At 41.6% G+C, this 24,109-nt stretch overlaps 3 protein-coding genes across 3 annotated transcripts; 2 read left to right on the top strand and 1 right to left on the bottom strand.

The window, feature by feature from the left end:
• Positions 1-10,292: 10,292 nt before the first annotated feature.
• lysmd3 (LysM, putative peptidoglycan-binding, domain containing 3) lies at positions 10,293-15,220 on the top strand. Its single transcript, XM_042488861.1, has 3 exons — positions 10,293-10,404; positions 11,709-11,985; positions 13,579-15,220. Exons 2-3 carry the CDS (start codon positions 11,719-11,721, stop codon positions 14,284-14,286), a joined length of 975 nt encoding a protein of 324 aa, XP_042344795.1. The 5' UTR covers positions 10,293-10,404; positions 11,709-11,718; the 3' UTR covers positions 14,287-15,220.
• Positions 15,221-15,299: 79 nt separating this feature from the next.
• Positions 15,300-19,930, bottom strand: polr3g (polymerase (RNA) III (DNA directed) polypeptide G). Its single transcript, XM_042488862.1, has 8 exons — positions 19,688-19,930; positions 19,383-19,514; positions 16,897-17,026; positions 16,213-16,278; positions 16,063-16,122; positions 15,917-15,981; positions 15,582-15,707; positions 15,300-15,481 (listed from the first exon to the last, which is right to left on the bottom strand). Exons 2-8 carry the CDS (start codon positions 19,491-19,493, stop codon positions 15,392-15,394), a joined length of 648 nt encoding a protein of 215 aa, XP_042344796.1. The 5' UTR covers positions 19,494-19,514; positions 19,688-19,930; the 3' UTR covers positions 15,300-15,391.
• A 175-nt stretch (positions 19,931-20,105) lies between these two features.
• On the top strand, positions 20,106-24,109 carry mblac2 (metallo-beta-lactamase domain containing 2). The gene is made up of 3 exons (XM_042488815.1): positions 20,106-20,664; positions 21,837-22,051; positions 23,419-24,109. Exons 1-3 carry the CDS (start codon positions 20,223-20,225, stop codon positions 23,590-23,592), a joined length of 831 nt encoding a protein of 276 aa, XP_042344749.1. The 5' UTR covers positions 20,106-20,222; the 3' UTR covers positions 23,593-24,109.

Below are 24,109 nucleotides of genomic sequence, written 5' to 3'. Positions count from 1 at the left end.
AATACAAATGTGTCATGTCATGCATGCAACCAAAATGTTTCTCTGTTTGTAGACAGGCTGCTGTATTAGTGCTGACTGTATTTCTAAGTCTATGCGTTTGGTCCAAAACCATGGAGCCTTTTCTGCTCTGTCTACGGGATTGTTTTCGGTTTGAGCTGCACTTCACGCTAAGCGATGCCACCAGCCCAATGTGTGTCGGGCCCTACCACAGAAACCACCCACCGTCCGTTCTCAGCCCGGCGTAGCCGCGGCTGCCATACCCGGTCAACTCACAAGCCCATAATTGCACTTTACATGTAGTTTCTCCTGCTGGTATTTTTAGATCAGTGAATGTTCTCGCAATACAGAGAAGACGAGGAGAAGAAATTAAGAAACTTAATAAGCGAGTAGAGCTAAAACATACATCATTAAATCTGACAAAAACTCTATGTTACTCACTTGGCTTATTTTGGAGAGCTCTACCCCAAAACAGAATTCTATTTATTTTGAGGAAAAAAACAGAAAACCTACCATTAGTTCAACAAGAAGGGGAGAAACATTTTCGGGAAATGAGGATGGCAGTGTGCTGATTTGCAGCCAAATTATGCCATTCAACATAAGGGGAACTAGAAAACACTTGAATGAATACCTCTCTAAAGAACAAAAATGCATGAGGTCAGCCTTCCAGCTATTGTCAGGCGATACTTTTCAACCAGGCATTTCTCCTTCAGGGGCAAGAGGCTGCCAATCAAGTGTGCATTTTACTGTGAAAAAAGAAACAGAGAGAGGGAGAGTTTTTCTGAGGTATTGTCCACGCTGCCGTGGTCGGCTGCTCTTAAGTTAAGCCAATGGCATCTCGCATCCCTAACCAAAAACAAGACTTGTTTTCTTCTTTTTAGGAAATAGTGGGAACAAATATAGAAAAAGGAAAGTGGTTCCAATTGAGTAGGGACCAGTGCGTGAGCAATTTAGAGCATTTTTCGGTTTGAGCGTTGGCTGACTGATTAGCCTGTATGACACACAGCAATGGAGGCAGACAGAAAAGCACTTTCAGGGGATTAAACAAGGTTGTGCTCTCCACAGCCTCGCAGACCAAAGGGCCAAATTAGAAAGGGTATTACTTCATTGCATGTAACTGCTTGGGCCTGGATGAAATGCTAATTGCATTTCAAAAGAGTTCCCAAAACAGAGAGGCAACCCAGAACGGGGGTGTGTTTTGTCTGTAGTGTATCTTGTATTGAAGAAGAAGCGGGACTTTACGATTCACTGACCAGCACACAGTTTTAAGGAGCAGGCTTTTGTTCGCTCATGCTCCTTTTTGTGTTCTGTGTGCATTTCAAAAATTGCCACAGTCCTCTATTCTTTTGTTTCTCCCACTTTTTGGCATGCTGGCCTCCTCTCCAACAGAATCCAAACCATCCTATTCAGACTCACTCCTTTTCTCTCGGCTCTACTCTATCACTCCTAAACAAGGACACGCACGGCACACACATCCCCGGTACAGTAGGTGTGGGAGAGCCACTCTTTCAGGCCTTTGCAGCTTTGGAAAACTAAGGGCCAGATGGCAGGATTGAGGAGGAGGCAAATCCCTGAACCAGTGTGGTCAACAAACCCTGATTATCATACAGAAAAATAGTAACAACTGTTGTACTGCACATTACTTTCATCTTGCTGGTCACTGAACTTGATCTCTGTTCCACAGACTCAGAGCCAGTCATTCACAGAACTGTTTGTTATGCAGCTGTGAATGTGAATGGATGCACTTACAGGTGCGTACACATTCATCATGAACAAAACATACATGTGCAGGTCCTGTCATACACTTAACAAAAGCACACAGACCATTTCAAAGGTAGCTTATCTCGCATTGCATGAGATTTCAATTCTGAGTTTCCCACCCATTCATTTATATGTGACAGCCCGCCACGATCAAAACATCTGCCACCACAAATAGATTTTCTGTTTTTGGGGCTGAACCATTCATTTGGAGTGCTGTTAAATATATATATCTATTTCGGTAAAACGTTGTACCACACTCTCGGAGCGCAGAGCGTACTCTGGGGAGAGATGGAACAGCATAACGTCAGGTGCACTAAAATATAACTTAACTGCACATTCTGCTGGGTCTAAAAGTTTGCATTCACTCACAGCAGCTGCTCCTCTCATCCACCGATCTGATGTGATCAGCTATGAAAGGATCAAAGGATCAATTATTCACTCTGCGAGTCACAAACTGCTACTGAGGGAAAAAAAACTCCGCCTGCACTGCGTTCAGTGCTTTGCAGATCACACAATAGTTGGGCTTACATAAAAAAAGTAGTGCAAATTTTAACAGCATTTTCAGAAAATAGGCAAAAGGAGATGCTAATTTATGTGCTTTGTCATACACTACTGTTATGCAAATGTTAAGATGAGCAGTGCATGGCGCTAACTCTCAGGTCATGTGCCATTGCAAAGGAGGCCACAATAAGATGAAATAATTACAAGAGTATCAGTCGAATCTCGAACGAAGGAAAACAATGGATGTATAACAACAAAGAGCATATCGGACAATTGAAATAAAAAGTTTTAAACAGCAACTATGTACTCGTGGAAGAGTTCTGATAACAGCACTGTGTGCATACATAAGTGTGTTAAAAGCAAGCTGCTAAAAACCGCTGTTTTCTGAATGGTCACTTGAGGCCGGCTCCAGAGTAAATCCTTTTAGCCCCCATTTGACAATGTCGATCTTTACAGTGGAAATAAAGATGTTTACAGCCTGGTACCAAGAAACTGTTTTAGTCTCTATAGGTAATTTCAACATCTGAGATAAATGTAAGAGGTGGGAATTTTTCTCATAACTTACACTTTCACATTTTATTAATGCCCAAAGTTACGCATATTTAAAGATGGGGCATCTTTAGTCGCTACCAGTCGCTGCAGTCTGTGAGTCTGATCTACCCCTTGCTCCTCCCCAGCTGAAATGCTTAACTCAGGGCTTCAAACAGTAATCCAAAAACCTATATGTGACACTATGATAGCTCCATGTCCATTATTTATACAGTCCATGGTTAAACGCCATCTAGAGATGACGAAGAGAGCTTGCAGTGGCCTATGCAACAATGGTCCGTCATGACTGTACGTCATCATCCGTTCTCTGAATCTTTTTCTACTGCACTTGGTCACATTTACTTTTTAATGATATACCAACTTTTCCATCTCCCCCAAATGTACGTTTTTGGGACATATATATATATTTTTTGCTTTTCTCCTCAGGTTTTTTTTTGATGCAAAAAATGAAAATGCGTATAAAAGAGGAAGATAAAAAAACATCTTATAGAACGACACAAAGATGCAGCGTGTGTTTGCTATTCATTATCTAGTGATCCTGATCTTATGAGATGTTTAACTCACAGATCAATCATGAAAGGCATACAGAGAAAGTGGATAAACTCATCTTTTTTTTTTTTTTTTTTACAACAATAAACCCACCCGTCACCTCACAGCCATGCTTGTATCAACCACCCCCACCTCCCCGGGGAATTCCTTTGCCATGACCAACTACAGTACAATGAGGGAAGTGAGAGATAAACAGAGAAAGACAAGAAGAGAAAGAAAGAGGGGCTGGTGTAAGGGCCGGGGCAGATGGGGGGCCGAGATGAGTGTGTGTGGATAAATCAATACAGAATGTGTCATAAACATACAATAGTGAGATGGTTGATAAATACATTTGAAAGGTAATGGAGAGAAGTAAAGGTTTTAAAAGACTGATCGAAGAGTCGGTGACCTACATCTACAGGTTTATGTTTTAAAAGGGCACCCCAACCCCTCTGTCTGTCTCTCTCTCACACACACAAAGGCCGTGTTGAGAGGCATTGGTGGTAACTAAGAAGCGTGGGTATAAGGATGGATGGCCATGACGTCCTTCCAGCCAAATGCGAAGTGTGACCCACTCAACCTGACCTGTCTAAATTAGGACAGGAAGCAGGGGCCACCATGGGATGCGTTCCACGTGGCTCCCCCAAAAACATGTAGGCAAAGGGTACAACGCGTGAGGATCTACAGTTGTAAAGAGGGACCCATGTGGGGGTCTGCGCGTTTAAAGAAAGGGATCAGTGAGGAGCAACCAAACAGCGTGTTCATTTATCAAACACGGCTGCGGAGCAGGTTTATTGCTTCAGTACAATAAGTCATTCAGTGATCAAAAAAAAAGAGAGTTCCTGCTTTCAACAGTCCTCAAGACTTAATTTAATTTCTACAAAGTCTAGCCAAGCTAATGTGAACCAGAGGAAAGAGCCTGCGTAAGCGTTCTTTGACTTTTCACTATGTTTTGACATTTGAGAAAAGGATGTTGCTCTGTGTGTTTCCTGTGCTGATTTTCCATGCCATTTGCAAGTTGAGATGAAATATAGCTGCTTTAGTTTAATGGCATTTAAATGCAATTATTACAATGTGGTGAGCATATTTCAAAAATATCAGAAATTAATTTAATGTCTGACTGTTTTGGATTAAATATTTGTGGTGTTCTTTTCACTGATCACTGTTAAACCTAATAGAGAAACTGCTCATGCATAATACTCAGCACAGCAGGTAAGAAAGAAGGCCGACCCATCTGAGGCCACCGGCTTTACTAACGTCCCAAGAGGTCAGAGTTCAAGTTTAATACTCGAATGGAGATGCTGGGCAGCTGTGGGAGGGCACCACATCACCCATACAGAGCACAAGATATAACAATACGTGTGTGTGCATGTGTACATGCGTGTGTGTATGTTTGAGAGTACAATTATGAGAGTTGACAGCGAGGTCATGGCCGAGGGTTTGCTGCAGCGACCGTACTAGTATCCTCTCACCGGGAACAATATGCGGCTGGTCAGGCCCACTAAAGAGACCTCAGGATTGTTGGCCATCGCTGAGGGCCCACCACTTTCCTGTCCCTCTGCTCCAAGGGTAACAACTACTAAAACATGATACTGTCTCCTGTGCGTAAGCATGAACTGTCAAATGACTTTTCAAAAGAAAGTATTAAAGTCCCAAAGAACATTATGAGAGACTTATTTACAACTTGAATATGTCCACTCAGTAAATCTAAAATCAACAATACAGTATCAAGGTTTCCAGACACATTGGCAGACAACTTAAACAATAAAAAGACTTGTATGAACTACAGTAGCCCCTGTCTTGTTTGTTGTTGGGAGGCATACTGAATGTTCATCAAATATTAGCAAGTGCAACACAAGGTACATCGAGTCATAGCACTAAAATCTTTTTTATTTTTTTCGTATCTTTGACAGTGGTGAAGACTGCTTTCTTTAGACATTTCCCTGCGTTGTCTTACATTACAGCATTGCATGATATATCGTTGTATTGTATTTTCTTCTTTGACCCTATAGCAGGCTCATTCTCTCTTCAATGTCTCCTCATGGAGTTTAGAGCCTTAATTATACTGTCTGCCCACAGCAATGACTTTTTTTCCCACAATGGCCAAATATTACATAATCGATGAAGCAATACACTTAACTGAAACCAATCACGGAATGAGATCGCTTTCAGTTTGCTTGTTTTAGAATAATCCTCTCTAAATTAACATTTTCAAAAAGCACCAAAACATCAACACTGCATGTGCTAGTTCAAACATTTTTCAATGTCCCAGTTTGTATCATGTGTTTCTCAGTATCAATGGGCTTGTTTTAATATTAAAAAAGTGTTGGGTATGATCCCTCCCTGTGTGTATATAACATAGACTGTAAAAAAATGGACCTATAAATGTGAAACTGGTGCCAGAGGTGACCATATTTGTGCGAGATGGTGAAATTGTGGAGGAGCGAGGGGTGGATCTGTCTGAGAAGCCGAGGACGCTATCGTCAGATAGCCTATCACTTAAAGCGGCCCGAGCTTAAATATGCGCAGCTTTAAGCTTTAATAAAATTTAAACGGGTGAGTTATGTTAAAACTCACCCCGTACAGATGTCAAGAAGTTGGAAATTAGCTATAGAGACCAAAACAGTTTTTTGTACCAGGTGGTATATGATTATTTCTGCTGTAAAGTAGGGTGTTTTAACATGGGGTTCTATGGGATTGACTCGCATCTGGAGCCAGCCTCAAGTGGCCATACAAAGTCCAACTGGCCAACTGCAGTTTTTGGCACTTGGGCGTTGGCTTCATTTTTCAACCATAGAGGTTGGCACTTGGCAAACAAGGATTTGTATGCAAGTATCTGTATATGTTGTTTTATTTTACTTTTATTCCATCCTATTATATTGCAATTTTAATATTTGTTTGACTTAAACGTGTCTCCTGTGAGAGGGCAACAACTTATATTTCATTGCGCAACCCTGTGTACATGAACCTTGTAGCCTTGAAACCTTTCACATCTCAGCTGTGTATCCACAAATGTATGGCTAAGAATATATTGCTGCAAACTTTGTGCTTTGGTATTTCAAAAACTGTTGACACCTGTGGTTCATAAACTCAAATAAGCATTCAGAGAGCCCTTAGCTGCCAGCATACAGTTAAAAAAGGCAGTTTTAAGCTATACATCTGTCTTGCACCAGAGGATTATGCATTGTTCTACTGCATGGTACTTCTGAAGGAAATAGTAATGTGAGGGAGAGGTGGGAGAGTAGGTGCTATATTTTATCCTCTAGAGGTGTGGAAATGAAAACCAGACCATAACTAATAAGAGAAGGTCTGCTGGTTTTCGCTTCCCACATCATGAAAAATGTAAATGCAGAACACTTGCAGAGGAGAGAAGGATCACTTTTTGCATTGCTATTACGATTGTGATTATTTAAGAGGCCATAAGCTGCAGAGAACATGTAAAAAGCCATTAAATATCTGGTCCTTCAATATAAATAGTGCAGATGTGTCTAGAAAGTAACAAAGAATCACTCTAGATCACAAAAATGATCATGAATATCTATATATATACAGTATCAGTATGTGCACAACCGTGCAGATCTCCAATTCAACTTTATAAATGTCCTCATTCAACAGATTAAGACATCCTTTACAACCCTTTGCCCCGTACAGTGATCCATGGTGCACACATCAGAGGAGGCGGGCACAGCCTGTTGCAGGGCGGTTAAGTGTATGTAAGTGCTGTGCCTTCATCGACTATTCCTCTCTATCCCCACACATTGGGAACACAAGCCCTCTCATTCCCAGAAAACATCAATCTCATCCTGTCTGCGATGTGCAACACTTCAGCACCTTTCATCAATGAACAGGCCCTGTTTATGGCACTGTCCCCTTTTGTACCATGCAGCCATTAGAAGAAGTGCAACAGAAGGAGAGAGGGGCAAGCAGTAAAACAGTTTCCGCCCAGTGAATCACATTCAGACTCACACAGGCGACTGGGGGCTGACCCCTGCCAGGCGATGACATAAACACTGACAAACAAAGGACCTGAGCTCTGAGCAGCGTGGATCTTAGAGGATCTAAATCCACTAAAAACCACAATAACAAACTGTGACCAGTGGATTGCACATGATGGAAATAGAGATTTAGGTTTGAGAGGGGAAAAAATTGTGAAAATTTCATGGCAAGTTTGGCTGCATCTTCACAAACAAAGGCTATTCAACAGATGCAATCATGTCACCCTTTTATACATTCCAGAAACAGTTAACAGCGGCGGCTGGCGCTGAAGAAGAGCAGGTGTAAGTGCTGAATGGATACAGAAGCAGCTCCCTCCCTTCCTCCCCAGTGAGAAAAAGGATTTAACTCTGCTGAGGCACCACAGAGGACGCAACAAAAGAGATTTGCAAGGGACGCACCAAGATGACATCATGTCAAATCAATTACAGATAAGGTGGACAAATTCAATTATCCAAGGAAAGAAAACCCCACCCCATCAACTGGTGTAAACTGTGGAGCATTCACATCTGCGTAAAAGACGCAAAGAAGCAGCAGCACAATGAGGCTGCAGGCACCGCTCGTTGATTTAACAGTAACAGCACATGTGCGCAACTTTAAGTATGCCAAGATTACTTATGGCCCGAGTAAGCCTATAGATTAGTCAACGGAGCCTTTATGAGAGGGGTCTCCAGCTCACCATGTGTGGCAGTTCCCCCTGAATTGTTGTTTTATTTCAGTGGGAGAGAGAAAACCCACACAAAGCGCAGTAATCACACTGGAGATCCTGGATGTAACCATGGAAGCGTTTGTCTCCCTCCTCAATGGGCTACCCGGCCATTCATTTACTGATTGCGCTGAATCAATATTTAGGCTTTTCAATTTTATTAGCTGCTCCGAGGGGGATTTTTGGCACAATGCAAAAAGAAATTAGCAGTGGCCAACCACTTTTAATCGTTTTCTTATTGTGTTATACAATATGTCTGCTTGAGCTGTCTGGCATAATTGATGAGGAGTATCGCTACTCATTTGTTTCCTTTATTCACTGCGCTATTAATCTACCACTGGCTATCGCGCCGGGAGTCACCAATCATTACTGACTCACTTACTAAAAAATAAATCTGAGACGTTTGCTTTGTTCTAGAGACAACAATGTGTCACAAAGCCATATCATCTTGCGTCCAAGTCTTTCTGTGAAATTATCAAGCAAAGTTTTTGCAACACATCGCCAGACATCCGTACTATTATAGCACACTCACAAGTTTTTATCTAAAAAGAGACATAAGATAAATCATTCCAACTTACCTGACACCTTGCTTGGCCTCTCTGTCCAAGATAAATTACTCTAATTTATTTATCGTTAAGGATAACATCGATGAGTCCTCTCGGTCTTCTTCTCTTCTCAGACAGCATCCAATAACTGCATCATTTTGTATTATTGACTAAAAACCTACTGCTTTGCCTTCGGCAGCTTTAGGATCTCGTTGAACAACATGGGATGAAGCGCGTATGTCATCTAACGGGACTAAAGCCGGGAGAAATAACAGACGGAGCGGCTCCCCGGTCTGTTCAGGACCTTCTCCTCTCTACGCACAGCTCCGTCCTCCTGCAGCCATGTGAGGGATCTGCTACTGTACACACACGACTCACTTTTCCCAAAACAAAGAGTAGTTTGCTGCTACTCAGGGACTCCGACTCGTCTCCCGGTCGCTGCCTAATGAGACAAGATGTTTTAATCCCATTTGTCTCTCAAGGGTGCGCAGTGTGGTGGTGGACAGCTCCACCCTGTGACCCGAACAGGCATAGAGCCCCCGAGCAGCTGTCCTGTCTGGGCTGGTCTTCCCCCTCATGCTTTAACGCCAGTGGTGGAATGTAACTAAGTACAATTACTCAAAAACTGAACTTACAAATACTGAAAGTTCAAATTTTAGGTATTTGTACTTTGAGTATTTTCTTTTTACGCCACTTTATTCTTACATCATAACATTTCAGAGGTAAATATTGTACTTTTTACTTCACGACAGTTTTAGTTACTAGTTACTTTATAAATTAAGATTTTTTTGCAAACATAAGTTTGTAACGTATGTTTTGTCATAAATGGAGTTATCGATTAGTTTTTACAAGCACAGCTGAAATGATGAGTTCATAAATCAGCCAGCTGACAGAAAGAAAATGTTTATGTAATGTAATGTAATGTTTAGGGTTTTTTTTCTTCATGTGGGTACTTTTACTTTTAATACTTTAAGAACATTTTACTCATTATGCTTACTTATTTTACTAAAGTAACATTTTCAATGAATGACTTTTACTTTTAACAGAATATTTTCACACTGATATGAGTACTTTTAAATAGTAAGAACGCCATACTTTGCCCATCACTGCTTCACACAAACTTTGTAAATGTGTACTTCTTCATAAATGACTTGATTCCTGACCAAATTAAATTACTAGCCAAAACACAAGTAGTTTGATGCGAAGTATATTGCATCCTCGTCCGCGTGGCCGATGATCAACTAAAATTTTCGAATAAAGGGCAGTGATACTTTAGCTATAAATAATAAATAATACACGTTGATACTACGTACTTTATAGTTTTTAAGGGCTATCGTGAATTTAGCTAATGCCAACAGTCACTCAACGCTGCAATTAGCCTAAACTAGCTAACTAGCTTTCAGCTAATTAACAGGGGAGTTAGCTTAGGTAAAAGGTAAACAACTGGTCGTTATGGATACAGACACGTCTGAATAAATTAACTCGTTACTAACTTCGTTTCAAAACCGTGGTAATCTTTATATACAGTCCATGGTGTTACGTGATGTGCCTGTCCCTACCATGGATGAAAACAGAGTAAAGATCCAAACAACGCTGGTAGTAAGTTGACCGTCTGCGCCACCTTGCGATTAAAGATGAGGACTATGGTGGGGGCGTCTATGCTTACGTCATTACGTAAGCATTCTGTTGACGTGGCGTGAGCGGTGGTGGCAACAGTAGTTAGCAGGTGGGGAACTAAGCAGAGGCAAGGTGAGACAGAAGATAATCCCGTGGAAGAATGGATATTATCCAGGTCAACTGATTGAGCGGTGATCAGCTTTTCAGGTAAAGGTTGTTCTTAAGGACTTCCTCCAACTATATAATCAATCAACTGTGCTGACTGACCGAAAGAGACGCACAAACGCTACTAGTCACATAACATAGGTGGACGCTAGTTAGCACTGACGTTAGCTTAGCCTGTGCTGATGGTTGTTAGTTTGCTAACTGTGAACGCGCGCTGTAACTAAACGTTAGCATTACATCACACTCCTATCAGAAGAAAATCAACCTGACAGTGCGTTTTTATCATTGATTTTGTGGCCCAGACAGACGTGTTTCCGAAGCCACGTAGTTATCGACTGGACTATGGTGGGGGTAGAGATTGAGTTGTAGCATTAGGTATGTTGTTTTATATCCAGTTTCTTCGTTAAATAGTAGCTTACATGGAAATTATAGCCACATGACATCTCGTAAGCTTAGTCTCATAACAACACCCTTCTGTGCTTGACAAAGAATATGGGTGTTGCTGTAGATATATTCAACACCTTAAATGCTAGCTGCTAGCATTCAACATTACCTCACGTTGGTCAGGGATAGCATTAGCTTAAAAGTAGTAATCGAGAATGAAGCCGGTTTTGCTCGTATCATTTGCATCAGGATCATGATAGAGGAATAGCTGTAACACTATATGATAAGCTATCACATTAAATAGTGATGTCCCCGTGGTTGAAATGCTTAACCAAGCAGAAATGTTAGAAGTACAGAGGACATTGACATCTCGAGGATTCAACGTACTGCCTGTAACTTCACTTATCAGACTGGGAGAGCTCCAATCTTATCTAGTTTCACTTCACTTGAATGCCCAGGACTTTCAGAGAGATGGACTTTAGTTTATGTATTTTGTTGAACAACGTCAGAAACACAGTGGAAGTGAATTTCCGACTTGTATTATTGCAGGTTTCAGAGGAAGAATTGCATGATCTTGTATGGTGTCATGTATTACACACGGGTCAGTCTTTTGATATCTGTATCATTATTTTTGAACGTGCAATGACACTGGCAAGTGTAATGGTACAAAGTGATGGGTCCTTATAAAGACACCCACTGTAATCTTTCCCTCAAGTGGTTTAAACTGGGGAAAACAATGACATCAAGGTCACCTGCATGTATGGCCAAAGTTTTGATGCCCGGTCCACCAAGTTGTCAGTATCACAAGTGTGTTTGTGTGCCTTGCATGAACAAACAATATTCTACAGCACAGCCCTGTCTTGTTTATAGCTATACACCGTGCTAAATGAGCATTTGGTCTGACTCAGTGAAGCATTCCTGGTGTGTGATGCCAAAACCTGCTTCTGCTCTTCCCAATACAGTGAAGAAAAAATGTCCAGTATAAGCCAGCACTATGGGTTCCAGTCAGCCACCATGGTGCAGTCTGCCAATGGCGGTCATGCCTATCTGTTTGGAAACAACGGCTCAGAGAATGACCTGTCAGAGGAAGATGGGGAGAGCTTTGAGCTGCGGTCGCGTGGCAGAGAAAGGATGCGGAGGAGCACCTCCAGAGAGAGGATGGACGACATTGTCTACCTGACCAGAGATATCCAGGAGGGTGACACCCTCAACAGCATTGCCCTGCAGTACCATTGCTCAGTACGTTTGTGCTCAGACCATTGTGTGTGTGCGTGCGTGTGTGTGTCTGTCTCTGTCTGTCTTTATCTCCTTGGGAAGTACTGACTCAACTATCTGCCTGTGTTTCACGTTGTAGATTATCTGTCTTCTTACATAATGTATATACACAAACATTGTTTGCCTTTTAAGCAGTTAAGGCTGCAGGTAACTTCTACTGTTAATACTTTTAGATAAGATAACTGGTTATTCTGTAGAATTCTAAAACACGACATGTCCAACACTTGTTACCAGAGTACTAACTGAGGTCTTCAAATTCACTACTTTAACTGTTATATAATGTAATGTAATTGATGTATTACAAGAGAGAAAAAGCTTTTTAAATATCTACATTCAGACTGAACATTGATAGATGTCATCTTTTTACCATCATTACTGTATTTTATGATTTGAATAGAACATTTCCAAAAAGAATTCTTGGCAGTGAAATAAATCTCACTGTTAATTTTCAGCTTTGTCACAGCCCCAAAATGAATCCACTTATTCCTTACATCAGCTGAACACTAACTAGAAACATCATGTGCCACTCATTTTCCTCCACGCCGTCCCAGGTATATTTAAGACTAAACCACCCACTAGTAAAAACAAAGGAGAATGGTTCTTTTCGGGTCGCAGATTGTTGCATATCCAGAGCAGCTATAATCGATATTTAACGAATGAAAATGTAACACTTGTAGCTATGAACCCGAATCTGCAGCTTCCTGAGACTTCACAGAGCTTTACAGCGAGTTTCTGTTAACTTTTTTAGCTGTCAGGCCTGCAATGCTGCCGTTTGGTTCACTCTCACAGCGCTCATAATGTTGTTTTCGGCATGCAGCTGTTTTCAGAGGAAAAAACTCTAAAACCCTTTTTTACACTACCTACTCAGCAACAGCTGACCAGTAAGAGACTAGCTGGTGAATGTAGTGAAGCGTTAAGCAGCTAAAGAGGAAGATATTTTCTTCAGGAGTTGGGAGATAAAAACAAGTGCTAAATGGTGACTGAATATTAAACACAGATTTGTCACATAGCCAGAAACACAAATGATTCTTAATGTTGCCCTATAACCGTTGATTGTGTAATCATGAGTAACTGTTTGCCAACAAGTCAGCCATGTCAGCTTAAAAGGTCACAATTTGTCTCAGTTTCTTCTGAGTGACCAAAAAATGCAGTAAAAATATAGAGAGACTAGAATATAGGAAATTAATTCCTACAATTGTCTAAAATTCTCCCCAATCATACGTTAAATAATTTCCATTGTTCATTACTTCACATAACAGCTCCTTAATTAATGACACGGTACCTTTTCTAATGAAAACTTGCTGAAATGTCATTGCAAGCCTCTGTATATTTCTTCCATAATCATTTGCACAATAATTATACCCTGTGTACTGATTAGACTAGCTTTACTTTTATTTTACAAGTTTTGCCATTTGTTTTATTAAATAATGGCTCCTGCATCCTCTGGTTTACTCAGAGTCTAGATTTTTCAGACCACAGTAAAAGCAACTTCTGTCTGTAAGCAGCATCCTTAATTCATCTCTCTTCTGCGTGTGTGTTTTTTTTTTTTTTTTTTAGGTGGCTGATCTAAAGCGTGCCAACAACCTCTTGACAGAGCAGGACTTCTTTGCTCTGCGGTCTGTCAAGATTCCTGTGAGGCGCTTTAGTGTCCTCACTGAGACTCACAGCACTGGACCTCTGAAATCTGCCTCCCCTTCAGGTGCAAGGCGCCTGGCCCAGATCTCACCTGCTACCTCCCTCCCCTCTGAGTCCTCCACAGACTCGTCCTCTTCCACCGACAGCGTGGAAGGATTCCTTCTGGAGAAGGACAAGGACATTGAGCGGCTGGTGAAATCCACAGGTCCGTCTCGGAGCAGCCTGAATGAGGTTGTGTCCTCCTTAACACTACAGCAACAGCAGCCACTGCTCGGGGGAGTGGAGTATAAACCGGTACAGAGAAAGGACCCTTATTATGGGGCAGACTGGGGCATGAGATGGTGGACGGCTGTGGTCATCATGCTGGTTGTTGGTATTGTCACGCCTGTGTTTTATCTGCTGTACTACGAGGTTCTCATGAAAGCTGACGTCAGCCATCACGGCAGTCCCACTCAAGCTCATGGCGACATGCCTCATGGACATCTCCCTAGCAACCATCCTGGTGGAGAAAATAACCATGCAGGGGACGGGCATGGACACCATGCTGGAAATATGGTTAACAAAGATCCACAAGGACATGGTGTGGACAAAGCAGGAGGCGGTGAACACGGAGGACATGAGAAAACATAAGGGACTGTAACTTACTTTACATAAGAATTTGTTGCTAACTCAGAGATCTAATAAAACTGCGCGATTGTGTCCATTGTTGAGTAGTTTTTATAGACGTAATACTTTAATGCAATCTGTCTGAGAGGACGGGGTATGGTGGGAATAGTCATTTTTGTACGGTTGAGACACTCGGATTAAGGGTCATTCCTTGTTTTAGTCCATTTACAGTTATATGCTTTTCAACAAGGAATATCAGTTGAGTGAAAACAACAAATGTTATGCTTGACTTAATATTTTGCTGATTATTGACACATTTCAGAATGGTTATCTTTAGTGTAGACAATAGAATTGAGGTGATTTTGTTATCATCCATGCTGCTGCATCCTCATGACACAAACAAACTCTACTCAATGGGTTTAAAAGCAAACTGAGACGGACGGCAACGCACTTACCTATTTGTTTATTCAGTGATGGAGAATAATTCTGTGGATTTGATTTTAAAGAAGATTTTACTCAGTTTGGACCAACTGTGTTTTTTGCCATATTAGAAATGGTGTATTTTCCAATGTGATTTGTTGGAAAAGTATAAATGCCATTGAGTTTAATATAGAATTAATTTATTTCAAGACTATTGAGCAATAGCCTTTACTTACACTTATCAGTATTGGGAATCTTTTTCTTTAGCTTGCTTGGAGAGACTTGCGTTTTTTGTTTTGTTTTTTTCATTTAACCTCTGAGAGCATGGTGAGGAAAATGGGAAATGCACATTATTCCCACAATGACTTATATTTGTAATTATGTGAGATTTTAGACTTTGTTATATAGCCCTTTTATTTTATCACCGTGTTCACTTGATACTTTATGAAAATGCATCACATGTTGTTGACAGTATGTGCCTTTCAACCTGTGGAAATGTGCCCCAGGCTGGAAAATAAATACATCTATTTTGAATAAATTATTGCCAGTGTGCACATAGTTTGGCATTTCTTATTTACATACATAAGTCTCTAAGCAAAAAAAAACTATCACTCTGCGACAGCGTATCTACAAATATGTAACCGACAGAAACAATCACATAATGACTGTTTACTCCAGCAGTGAGTGTGCGTGGTTGAGTCACCCTGTTTCAGTATGTGGCCTCGCCGTCCATGTTGTCGTCACTGTCTGCAGCAAAATCTTCGCCGTTGTCAAAATAGCTGTCGATGTAGTCGTTTTCCTAGAGAGAAACAAAGGAAAGATCAAATATTTCACTTTCTTACAAATTGACCACTCTCAGTTCGCCAATAATGCCTTCAGATTACGATTTGCGAGCTTACCTCCTCGACATCTTCTTCATCATATTCTTCTGCTTCAATTTCTTCTTCATCCTCCTCATTCCCCTTTTTCTTTTCCGTCTCATCGTCTGATTTTTCAGCGTTCCCATCATCTTTCTTTGCCAGTTCCTTAAATATTGACATTGACATTTAATAGCTAATGTAAACATTTGCTTGCTCAGAAGGACAAACATAATTCTTGGTAAGTACACATACATCCTGAGCTTGTATATGCTGCACCGACTTGATGCCTACATTAAATGCTACTTGACAAATTACAATAAGAGAAGATTAATAACACGTAGTTAAACACAGAACAAACAAGTGAGGGAACTTACATCTAACTTATTAAGCATATTGTCTGTGTCTTTGCGTGATATCTTCACAGTTTTCTTCTTTGTGCCTGTTGGATTTAAGCATTTTTTTTTATTTTTAAGCCCATCACATGGAATCTCCTCACATACATAATGGCTTTAATATTTACCTGGTTTAGCACGAGGCTTTTTAGTTTGGGGCATCAATTCTTTTGGGAGGCGGTTCCAGTCTAAAACATTGAAAATAGTTTTTTCCATTAATTTCCTTTTTTTTGTTGCTATATTTGCTGTAATCACGTGGCGGTGTGTAACACAAGTACCTGGAGTCCAGTCTTCGTCCTCGATCTGACTCAGCTTCAGGTATCTCTCGGTATATCTCTCCACCTCTGTTCCACGTAAATGAGAGTTAGTTCTGCTTTAGTAGACTCAAATAACTCATTCACTCTCACGTCACATCCAGCAGTTTATCAGAACCATGAGTTTATCAACACAAACAGCTGTGTGCTACCTCTGACTCCAAGCCACAGTGTTAAATCACAGTTTCAATTATTTTGTTGAGGAATCATCTATCTATCTATCTATCTATCTATCTATCTATCTCATTTTATTTGTCACAAAACACAAGTGACTTTTAAAGCCATTATCTATAAAAGCAGTTTGCACTTGATTTTATGAATACAAAGCACTTACAATATGCATTTAAAAAATGATGGACCAAACATTGTGAAAACTTAATCTGCTACTCATTATGGATATATTTAGCTCACTGCTAAAACAAGGAATTCTAAAAGACGCTACCTGGGCAGACCTTAGAAATCATATTAAATCCATCTGATGAAGCAGCAGCTCTAACTCAATATTCTGCAATAAATATGCCCCTCTCTCCTTTGCCCAGATATGACCCTAATTAAATGGCTCAGTTCCTGAGTGCTGCATTATCTTCCCTCACAGCAATAGTGTTTCTATCAGATGTCAGGTTTCTAATGCACTACTCTCCTCCTCACCTGCTTTATTGGACAGAGGCTTGATGTTGTGTGGCAGCCGTTGCATCATTCCCCTCATCTCCTGTTTTAGGGCCAGCATGTAGTCCTCATCCTCGCCAGCTTTCAGTGGCAGTGGCTTAAAATCTGTGTTCTGGAGGAGGAGAGATAGTGGAGGGGAGATGATAGCAATTAAGTATAACAGTTATGTACCTTTTTCAAAGAAAGATTTGTTTGCCTTAGGTTTGCCACATCTGCTCCTGCACTATGGAGCAGATGTGGCAGCATATTGAACAATCTGTGCATTTAATGATGTAGTTTTAGTGTTATGTTCACTTAATTCCTTAGCAGATTGCAGTTTTAACTGATACCAGTGCAACTACATCTGTTGTTTACAGTAAAAACAGTATCAAATTGATGCTGCGCTTCAAGTGAAAGAGATGATGTCAGGACAATTAAAATGCAGCCCAAGCTGGATTCCAACCTGCCAAGTAATGTTGCACACAGCAATTTTAGTATAAATAAGAAAAGGCTTCCTCCACATGTCGGGCAATTAATGAATAACTACGTTATTAAAATAGGTGTTTAGCTGTCAGGGGGACTTGCAACCTGCACAAGCTCTCAGTCGAGCACAAAGGTTACTTAAGTGCTGACTGTGTTATAATTAATTACATTTTACACACCCTGAATTTTGTGCAAAGAAAAAGAGCATCCTGAATCTATGTCCTTTTGGTCCTTTGGCCTAAGCATGTGGGCACATGTTTCAAATACAAAGCAAGGCTTTATATCCCAACTAACCTTTAAGGGCCTCAAAAGCCTCAAGTCTGTCAGGTGGTTTGTGTTAAGTTGTTTCAGGAATATATACCATCAAATCACAAAGAGTGGACAGCTTAGTGTCTACATCACTGACAGTCTGACCTGGGTGCTGCATAATGACTCCATCGCCTAAAATACCTGGGAATTTCTATTCTGGCAGCATCAACAGAGTCATAGCAAGGAACAGCACCGAATAGGACCGAAAGGCACCGCAAAGAGTGCTTTGTTTGGCACAGCTCTATTCTGCCTAAAGGACATTTACATCAGGTGCTCCGAGAAAAAGTCGAGGAGCATCATTAAAGATCCCAAACACCAGGATAATGGCCTTTTCTTTTTCGTCAGATAGAAGGTACCTGATACACCAGGCCACACTGACAGGCTCAGGAAGGACTTCCACCTTCAGGCAACAAGGACACTAAATGCCTAAGGCTGCCCCTTTAGTCATTTAGTCGCATATATTTATTATTACACTCTCTTTTTAAAAGATTACTTCACCCCAAAAAATTACCATTTGTGTATCAGTTAGTCGGCCGTTTTGTAAGGTAAAACATTGTTTTTCTTTCATGTCTCCACAAAAAATGTCTCGTACAGAATAGTCGTATGCTCAGTGCTTCTCGAACATGAGCATTTTACTAAACACCCTTAGTACTGGAATCTGACTTTTAAAAGAGCATATGTCACGTTCAGTTTAGTTTTTCATAGTAAGGTTTTGGTTTTTTTTTTATAGCAAAAATGCATGTCGATGTTATGACCCGATAAATAAGACTTGGATATATTTGCACGCATGAGTTGTGTCAGAGTTTCTTAACTGATGTTTTGATATACAGAAGTTTTGTTGTTGTTAAAGTGCTCATTCAAGACATAAATGAGTATGTTCCATGTTATCCGTGGGATCATGTGAGAAAAACAAAGTTTTCTTCATAAATTCAAAGTAATACAGCATGACAGATTTACAAATGGTTATTTGGGGATTAGTGTGAAGTATTCCTTTAAAATATCCAACTGGGCAAACGGACCCCTGGGGGCCTTAAAAGCCTCAGGTGTGTCAGGTGGTTTCTGTTTAAGTGTTTAACACATATATATATTCCACCAAATCAAAACGTTATAGCTGGCCCCTGGGTCAGTGTACGACATATAATCGAGCTATCATGTGTACTGTGCTGGGTTTTAATGTATGTGAAGGGCTCTCTAATGCAAAAAGACACATGCACAATTCACAGAGCACGAGGAAGAGGAGTCCAAGTGGGCCACAAAGTCATTTTTGCCCTACAGCGATCAATTTGCTGCATCATGCAAAAATAAATAAATAAATAAATAGCAGGAAGCAGCAGCTGACAGTTTGTTTGTTATAGGATGATGCTCTGGGAAGAGGCACTTAATGGGACACTGCTTTTAAATTTAAGCTCCTAACATCACCATGACAATCTTTTACATTTTATTTGCACATGCATCTTTTTGTACTTTTGTTTAAATGGTTGATAATGGAGCCTACACACTGACATGTACAAGTCCACTTTTAAAATGCATATTTCACCTCTCTGATTTATCAAGATGAACTCTGGATTTTATAATCCCTGAGACACTGTGCCATGCAACACTATGAAAGCCAATAAATTAATTTGATATGCTGCAATGTGATATGTCATCCTGAAATCTCAGCATTTGTGTGTTTGTGAGTGTGTGTGGGTACTTACTGGAAACAGCGGACTGGGCCCCACCCTGGCTTCTGGCATGCTGCCCCTGCCGATGCCCAGAGCCTCAATGTTAAAGGTAAAGGCAGCCACTCCACGACCCTTGCCTGCCATGGCTGCAATCCTCCTCTGTACCTGCAGCACACAGTCCACATGAATTCAGTCAACTACACTGTCCAACACGTGTAGACACAACAAGTTCATGTCCCACAGCTTTCATCGCTTTTTGCCTGACTGTAAAGCGTTGGTCAACACTGAAACAACACTTCAGACACTCGTCAACACGTACAATAAGTTGTTATACTCACTATGGGAATGTTAGTAAACTGCTCTTAATGTGGAGACGTTTTTTTACGGGCTATTCGGTGGCATTTAGCCTTTACTACGTCTCCACGTTTTCACTTTTCGAGTTCACTTGTCACTCAGCTGCTCAGTTTCATATGCAGTTCGACACGTAAACCGACTCCTGAAATCACTTAATTTAAAGCTAAACCTGATGAAAATCTGTTCAGCTTTGCTACAGCCGGCGTGGAAACCCGCACACACACGCTCCACTCAGCAGTATGCGTAAATGTGGCCCACTCGTCCCGCCCCTGCGTGACGTTTCACTGAGCGTGCTTTATTTACAGCCAATAGAATGTCGCGCTTTGTGTTGTCGTCGCTCCCCTTTTTGTCCAATGAGCACGCTCTCCTCCCACAAGGGTGTGTCTGCAGCCACCATCACATTAACCTCAATGAAAACATATCACCTCTAGCTAGACGGCTAGTTAGACCTGTCCGCGCAAAAATCACCCGACAGCACGAAACCCGCAGCCGGTTACTTCGACACGTGCATGAACTGGGATGTCTGCAGCCGACTGGTACGCCCACAAATCGCTGGGAGACGGACTCTTCTGGATCCAGGAGCGATTCTACCAGTCAGAGAACCGGGCCAACATCTGGCTGCTCCGCGGCTCACACCAGGACGTGGTCATAGACACAGGTCTGGGCTTGAGGAGCTTACCGGACTACATCGACGTCAAGGGGCTGCTGGGCGAAGATCCGCAGAGGAAGAACCCGCTGCTGGCCATCGCCACCCACGCCCATTTCGACCACTCGGGCGGGCTGCATCAGTTCCAACAGGTGGGCGTCCACAGCGCCGAGGTCGATGCGTTGGCCAACGGAGACAACTTCGAGACGGTCACCTGGCTCAGCGACAGAGAGATAGCGGAGTCCCCCAGTCCGGGATGGAGGGCAAGGCACTACAAAGTCAAGGCTGTGCAGCCCACACACATCCTGCAGGAGGGTAGGTAGGACGTGCAGCCTGCGCAGGTATGATGTATTGAAGGGGACTGTATCTGTGATCAAAGGCCAGGTCATAAGGTCTAAACGCATTTGCACGGAGATGAGCATCATGGTCGATACCATTAGATGATATTTCATGGGTGCGCCTCGACCCAGTAGCTGCACATTAGCTCTGCACAGAAGAATCCCTTCTCTCTGCACAGGAGGATATCAGCGCACAAAGAATTTGGCAGAGGACCAAAACTGACTTGCTGAACAAATGCATACATTCCTTCACATATACTGTAGTAGGAAGGCACAATATAAAGTGCACACACAGTAGATGGTGCACAAAGCATGTGTTACAAAGCGTGCTTTATTTGCTCAGGCAGGAATATGAGGTGAGGTGTATTCCCTGCACAGGTGCACATGTCTCATTAGATTGCATGGTATAAGGCAGCGTAGTTTGTGACACAATATGTGACCACAAGAAATCTGTGTTTTGCTGGCAGTTGCTCTGCTCATCCTTTAGCAGTCTTTGCAGAGCGCCTCTATTTTAAGCCAGTGAGCTGATGACTATAGCGCTTCCAAGAAAGACAGAAAAAGAGAATGCAGAAATGAGCCACGCTTATGGAGAGCATCCCATATTCATAACTGCACAGCACTCACTTAGCCTTCACCCACTCTGCTGCTGTCAAATACACGCCAGATCAGTCACTGTGAGATTAAAATACACATTCTGCCACACTGGATTTGATGACAATCATTGTTTTTATAGGAATGTGGACCAAAACTTGTTAGCATCTTTAGTATGCTCACAGAGTAAGTTCTGCACCGTCAGTCAATGCAACGACTTGTTCTGCTGTGTCAGAGCCGCTGCTGCAGTGCAGTTGGAATATCTCATTGCCTGGTGTTTCACTTTCACCCTCTGCACGCTGTGCAACCCATATCTGATCTGGACCTAATCAATGATATTCTGAATGTCCTGGACATCAGGGTGATATGAGGTGATATGCAGGAGACACAAATATAACCCTGGCTGGATTCCAGCCAGCCAAAATATGAGGAGCACAAGGATTTAGCTCAGATAAAAGTCCTGAAGTGGAATGTGCATGGACTTAAAGTTACAAATTATAATGCATTTGTATGTGGGAATGACTTTGAAAACATAATCTCTCCCTCTCTCCCTTATAGGTGATGTCATCAACCTGGGTGACAGACAGCTGACAGTGCTCCACATGCCCGGTCACTCTCGGGGCAGCATCTGCCTCCACGACCGTGACAATAAGCTGCTCTTCAGTGGAGATGTGGTGTATGACGGCGCCATGATTGACTGGCTGCCCTACAGCCACGTCAGTGACTACATCAGCAGTTGTGAGCGGCTGGTGGGGCTGGTGGACAGTGAACAGGTAACACTGAAACACAGCAGGGGATAACCTAAACATTTCAGACCATAGCTCTACTATCTTGATTTAGATTAGTTATGATACACAAGGTAATCACATTGTCTAAAAAAGAGGTGTCCATTGTATGTAAATTTCAGTAAACTTTAATTTCACAGGTTACCAGCAACAGTTTTTTTCCTAGTAAATATATATTAAGTAATTTGAACAAACTTTTAAATGCAATACCTTTGTTTTGCATCTTTTATCATGTTTAAACTCAATATCTGAGCCTTTTTTTATGCACTCATAAGATATATTTCTGTCAAATTTAGGTCACTCCTTTTCAGAGATAATCCATCCGCCTCATAGGTGTGGCATATCACGATGCTGTTTAAACAGCATCATTACTACACACGTGAGTCGCAGTTAAAGCCCACTGTTAAGTGTGCAGTTTGATCACACAACACAGTGCTGCAGGTTTGCATGGCATGCTGAACTGTTGCCTGTGGTCTGTTCATTTCACAATCATAAGCTTCCACAATGTTGTTTCCGAATTTTGCAGTACAGCCAAATGGCCTGACAACCGCACAAGTCAGCTATGATGACAAACTGCAGTCTGATCGCGACCCTAGCGAGGAAGATGAGCTTGCAGATAAGCTTACCTGAGGTGGTTTCTGACAGTTTGTGCTGAAATTCTTAGGTTGTGCAAACCTATTGTTGCATCAGCTGTTCAGGTCGCTGGTCGAGGATGATCTCGTAGATGAATGTGGAGGTCCTGAGCTGGTGTGGCCACAAGTGGTCTGCAGTTGTGATGCTGGTTACGTGTGATGTCAAATTTAGGGAAACGACATTGGAAATGTATTATGGTAGTGAAATGGAAACTATATTAATGGGAAACAGCTCTTGTAGACATTCCTGCAGTCAGCGTGGCGTTAGCGCGCTCCTTCTACAGTGGCCTTCAGTTGTGACCATCCCGAAGCACACCTGCGTGGTAACGATGCTGTTTCATCAGCATCTCGATATGCCACACCTGCCAAGTGGTTTGATTATCTTGGAAAAGCAGAAGTCCTCACTAACACGTATTTTTACAAATTTGTTACCAAAATTTGACAGAAATATATCTATTGAGGTCATAAAAAAGTCATAGATATTTAACTTAAAGCTGTGATAAATAATAGCAAAAACAATGATGTTGCTTTTGAAATTCTGTTCAGTGTAGTTGCCACAATTTCTCTGTCGGCTGTATGTAATCTGCTTAAATCAGAGCTATATCCCGTGTAGATTCAGATGGGACCCACAGAGTGTCCCACAGCTGCTGATTTGGGAATTCGTGTAGCATGTACTCTACATAATGTTTTAAGTGTCTAACATCTGTCTATTTCATTTAACAGGTTGACCAAGTCCTCCCAGGACACTACAACACCTTTGGTGCGAAGCGACTCCATCGGATTGCAACCACGTATATCAGCAGAGCTGGGACGTGTCCTGCAAAGTTCTCCACATTTGCCTGGGGTACTCTGGCTGGGGTGGCGCTGCGGGCATTCAACCCACGGAGTGCCTGCTGATGAGAGGGGATCATGGAGCTGGAGGGAAGCACAAGTGCAGAAAGAAAGATGTTAAAATATGGAGGGGGAGACAGCCCTTATTTATCTGTAACTTCATGTAACCTTGTTCATTTACTTATGTAATCCAACAGAAATCAAAAAATTGCCAAACTTTGTGTAAAATGTCCGATTGGGTTACATAAGTCAATAATCAGCATCATATGAAGCATATAATATAAAGTATTTATAGTGTGATTCTCTTCTATACTTATCAATATGTATTTGTTGGGTTGTATATGATTATATTGTTTGATTTTTATACTTTAAGCAGTTGTGAATCTATAATAGCACAACAATGGTACAACTCTGCACTGCAAACAGAAAGCAGATTCAGTATGGCCATAGTATTTCTCTATGCATTTTACAATGCTCAGTGAAGGCTCAGAGTCGACTACCTCCTACGTTTGTAACAGTGCTTTGTACTATTGACAAATCTATGGCTTTGGTATGGAAACATTGACAATAAAGCCTCTGTTCT

Source organism: Plectropomus leopardus, chromosome 6 (genome assembly GCF_008729295.1).
Source record: "Plectropomus leopardus isolate mb chromosome 6, YSFRI_Pleo_2.0, whole genome shotgun sequence".
Classification (NCBI taxonomy): domain Eukaryota; kingdom Metazoa; phylum Chordata; class Actinopteri; order Perciformes; family Serranidae; genus Plectropomus; species Plectropomus leopardus.
Note: the sequence above shows the minus strand (reverse complement) of the source record. Positions and strands in the feature narration are given on the sequence as shown.

Bases quoted from the DNA above. Each gene is read 5' to 3' on its own strand.
- lysmd3 (XM_042488861.1), top strand. From the start codon at position 11,719: ATGTCCAGTATAAGCCAGCACTATGGGTTCCAGTCAGCCACCATGGTG. The intron at 11,986-13,578 runs GTACGTTTGTGC...TTTTTTTTTTAG, and splicing joins CCCTGCAGTACCATTGCTCA to GTGGCTGATCTAAAGCGTGC.
- polr3g (XM_042488862.1), bottom strand. From the start codon at position 19,493: ATGGCAGGCAAGGGTCGTGGAGTGGCTGCCTTTACCTTTAACATTGAG. The intron at 16,279-16,896 runs GTGAGGAGGAGA...TACGTGGAACAG, and splicing joins GCCTCTGTCCAATAAAGCAG to AGGTGGAGAGATATACCGAG. The intron at 16,123-16,212 runs GTACTTGTGTTA...TCAATGTTTTAG, and splicing joins GGACGAAGACTGGACTCCAG to ACTGGAACCGCCTCCCAAAA.
- mblac2 (XM_042488815.1), top strand. From the start codon at position 20,223: ATGTCTGCAGCCGACTGGTACGCCCACAAATCGCTGGGAGACGGACTC. The intron at 20,665-21,836 runs GTAGGTAGGACG...TCTCCCTTATAG, and splicing joins CACACACATCCTGCAGGAGG to GTGATGTCATCAACCTGGGT. The intron at 22,052-23,418 runs GTAACACTGAAA...TTCATTTAACAG, and splicing joins GGCTGGTGGACAGTGAACAG to GTTGACCAAGTCCTCCCAGG.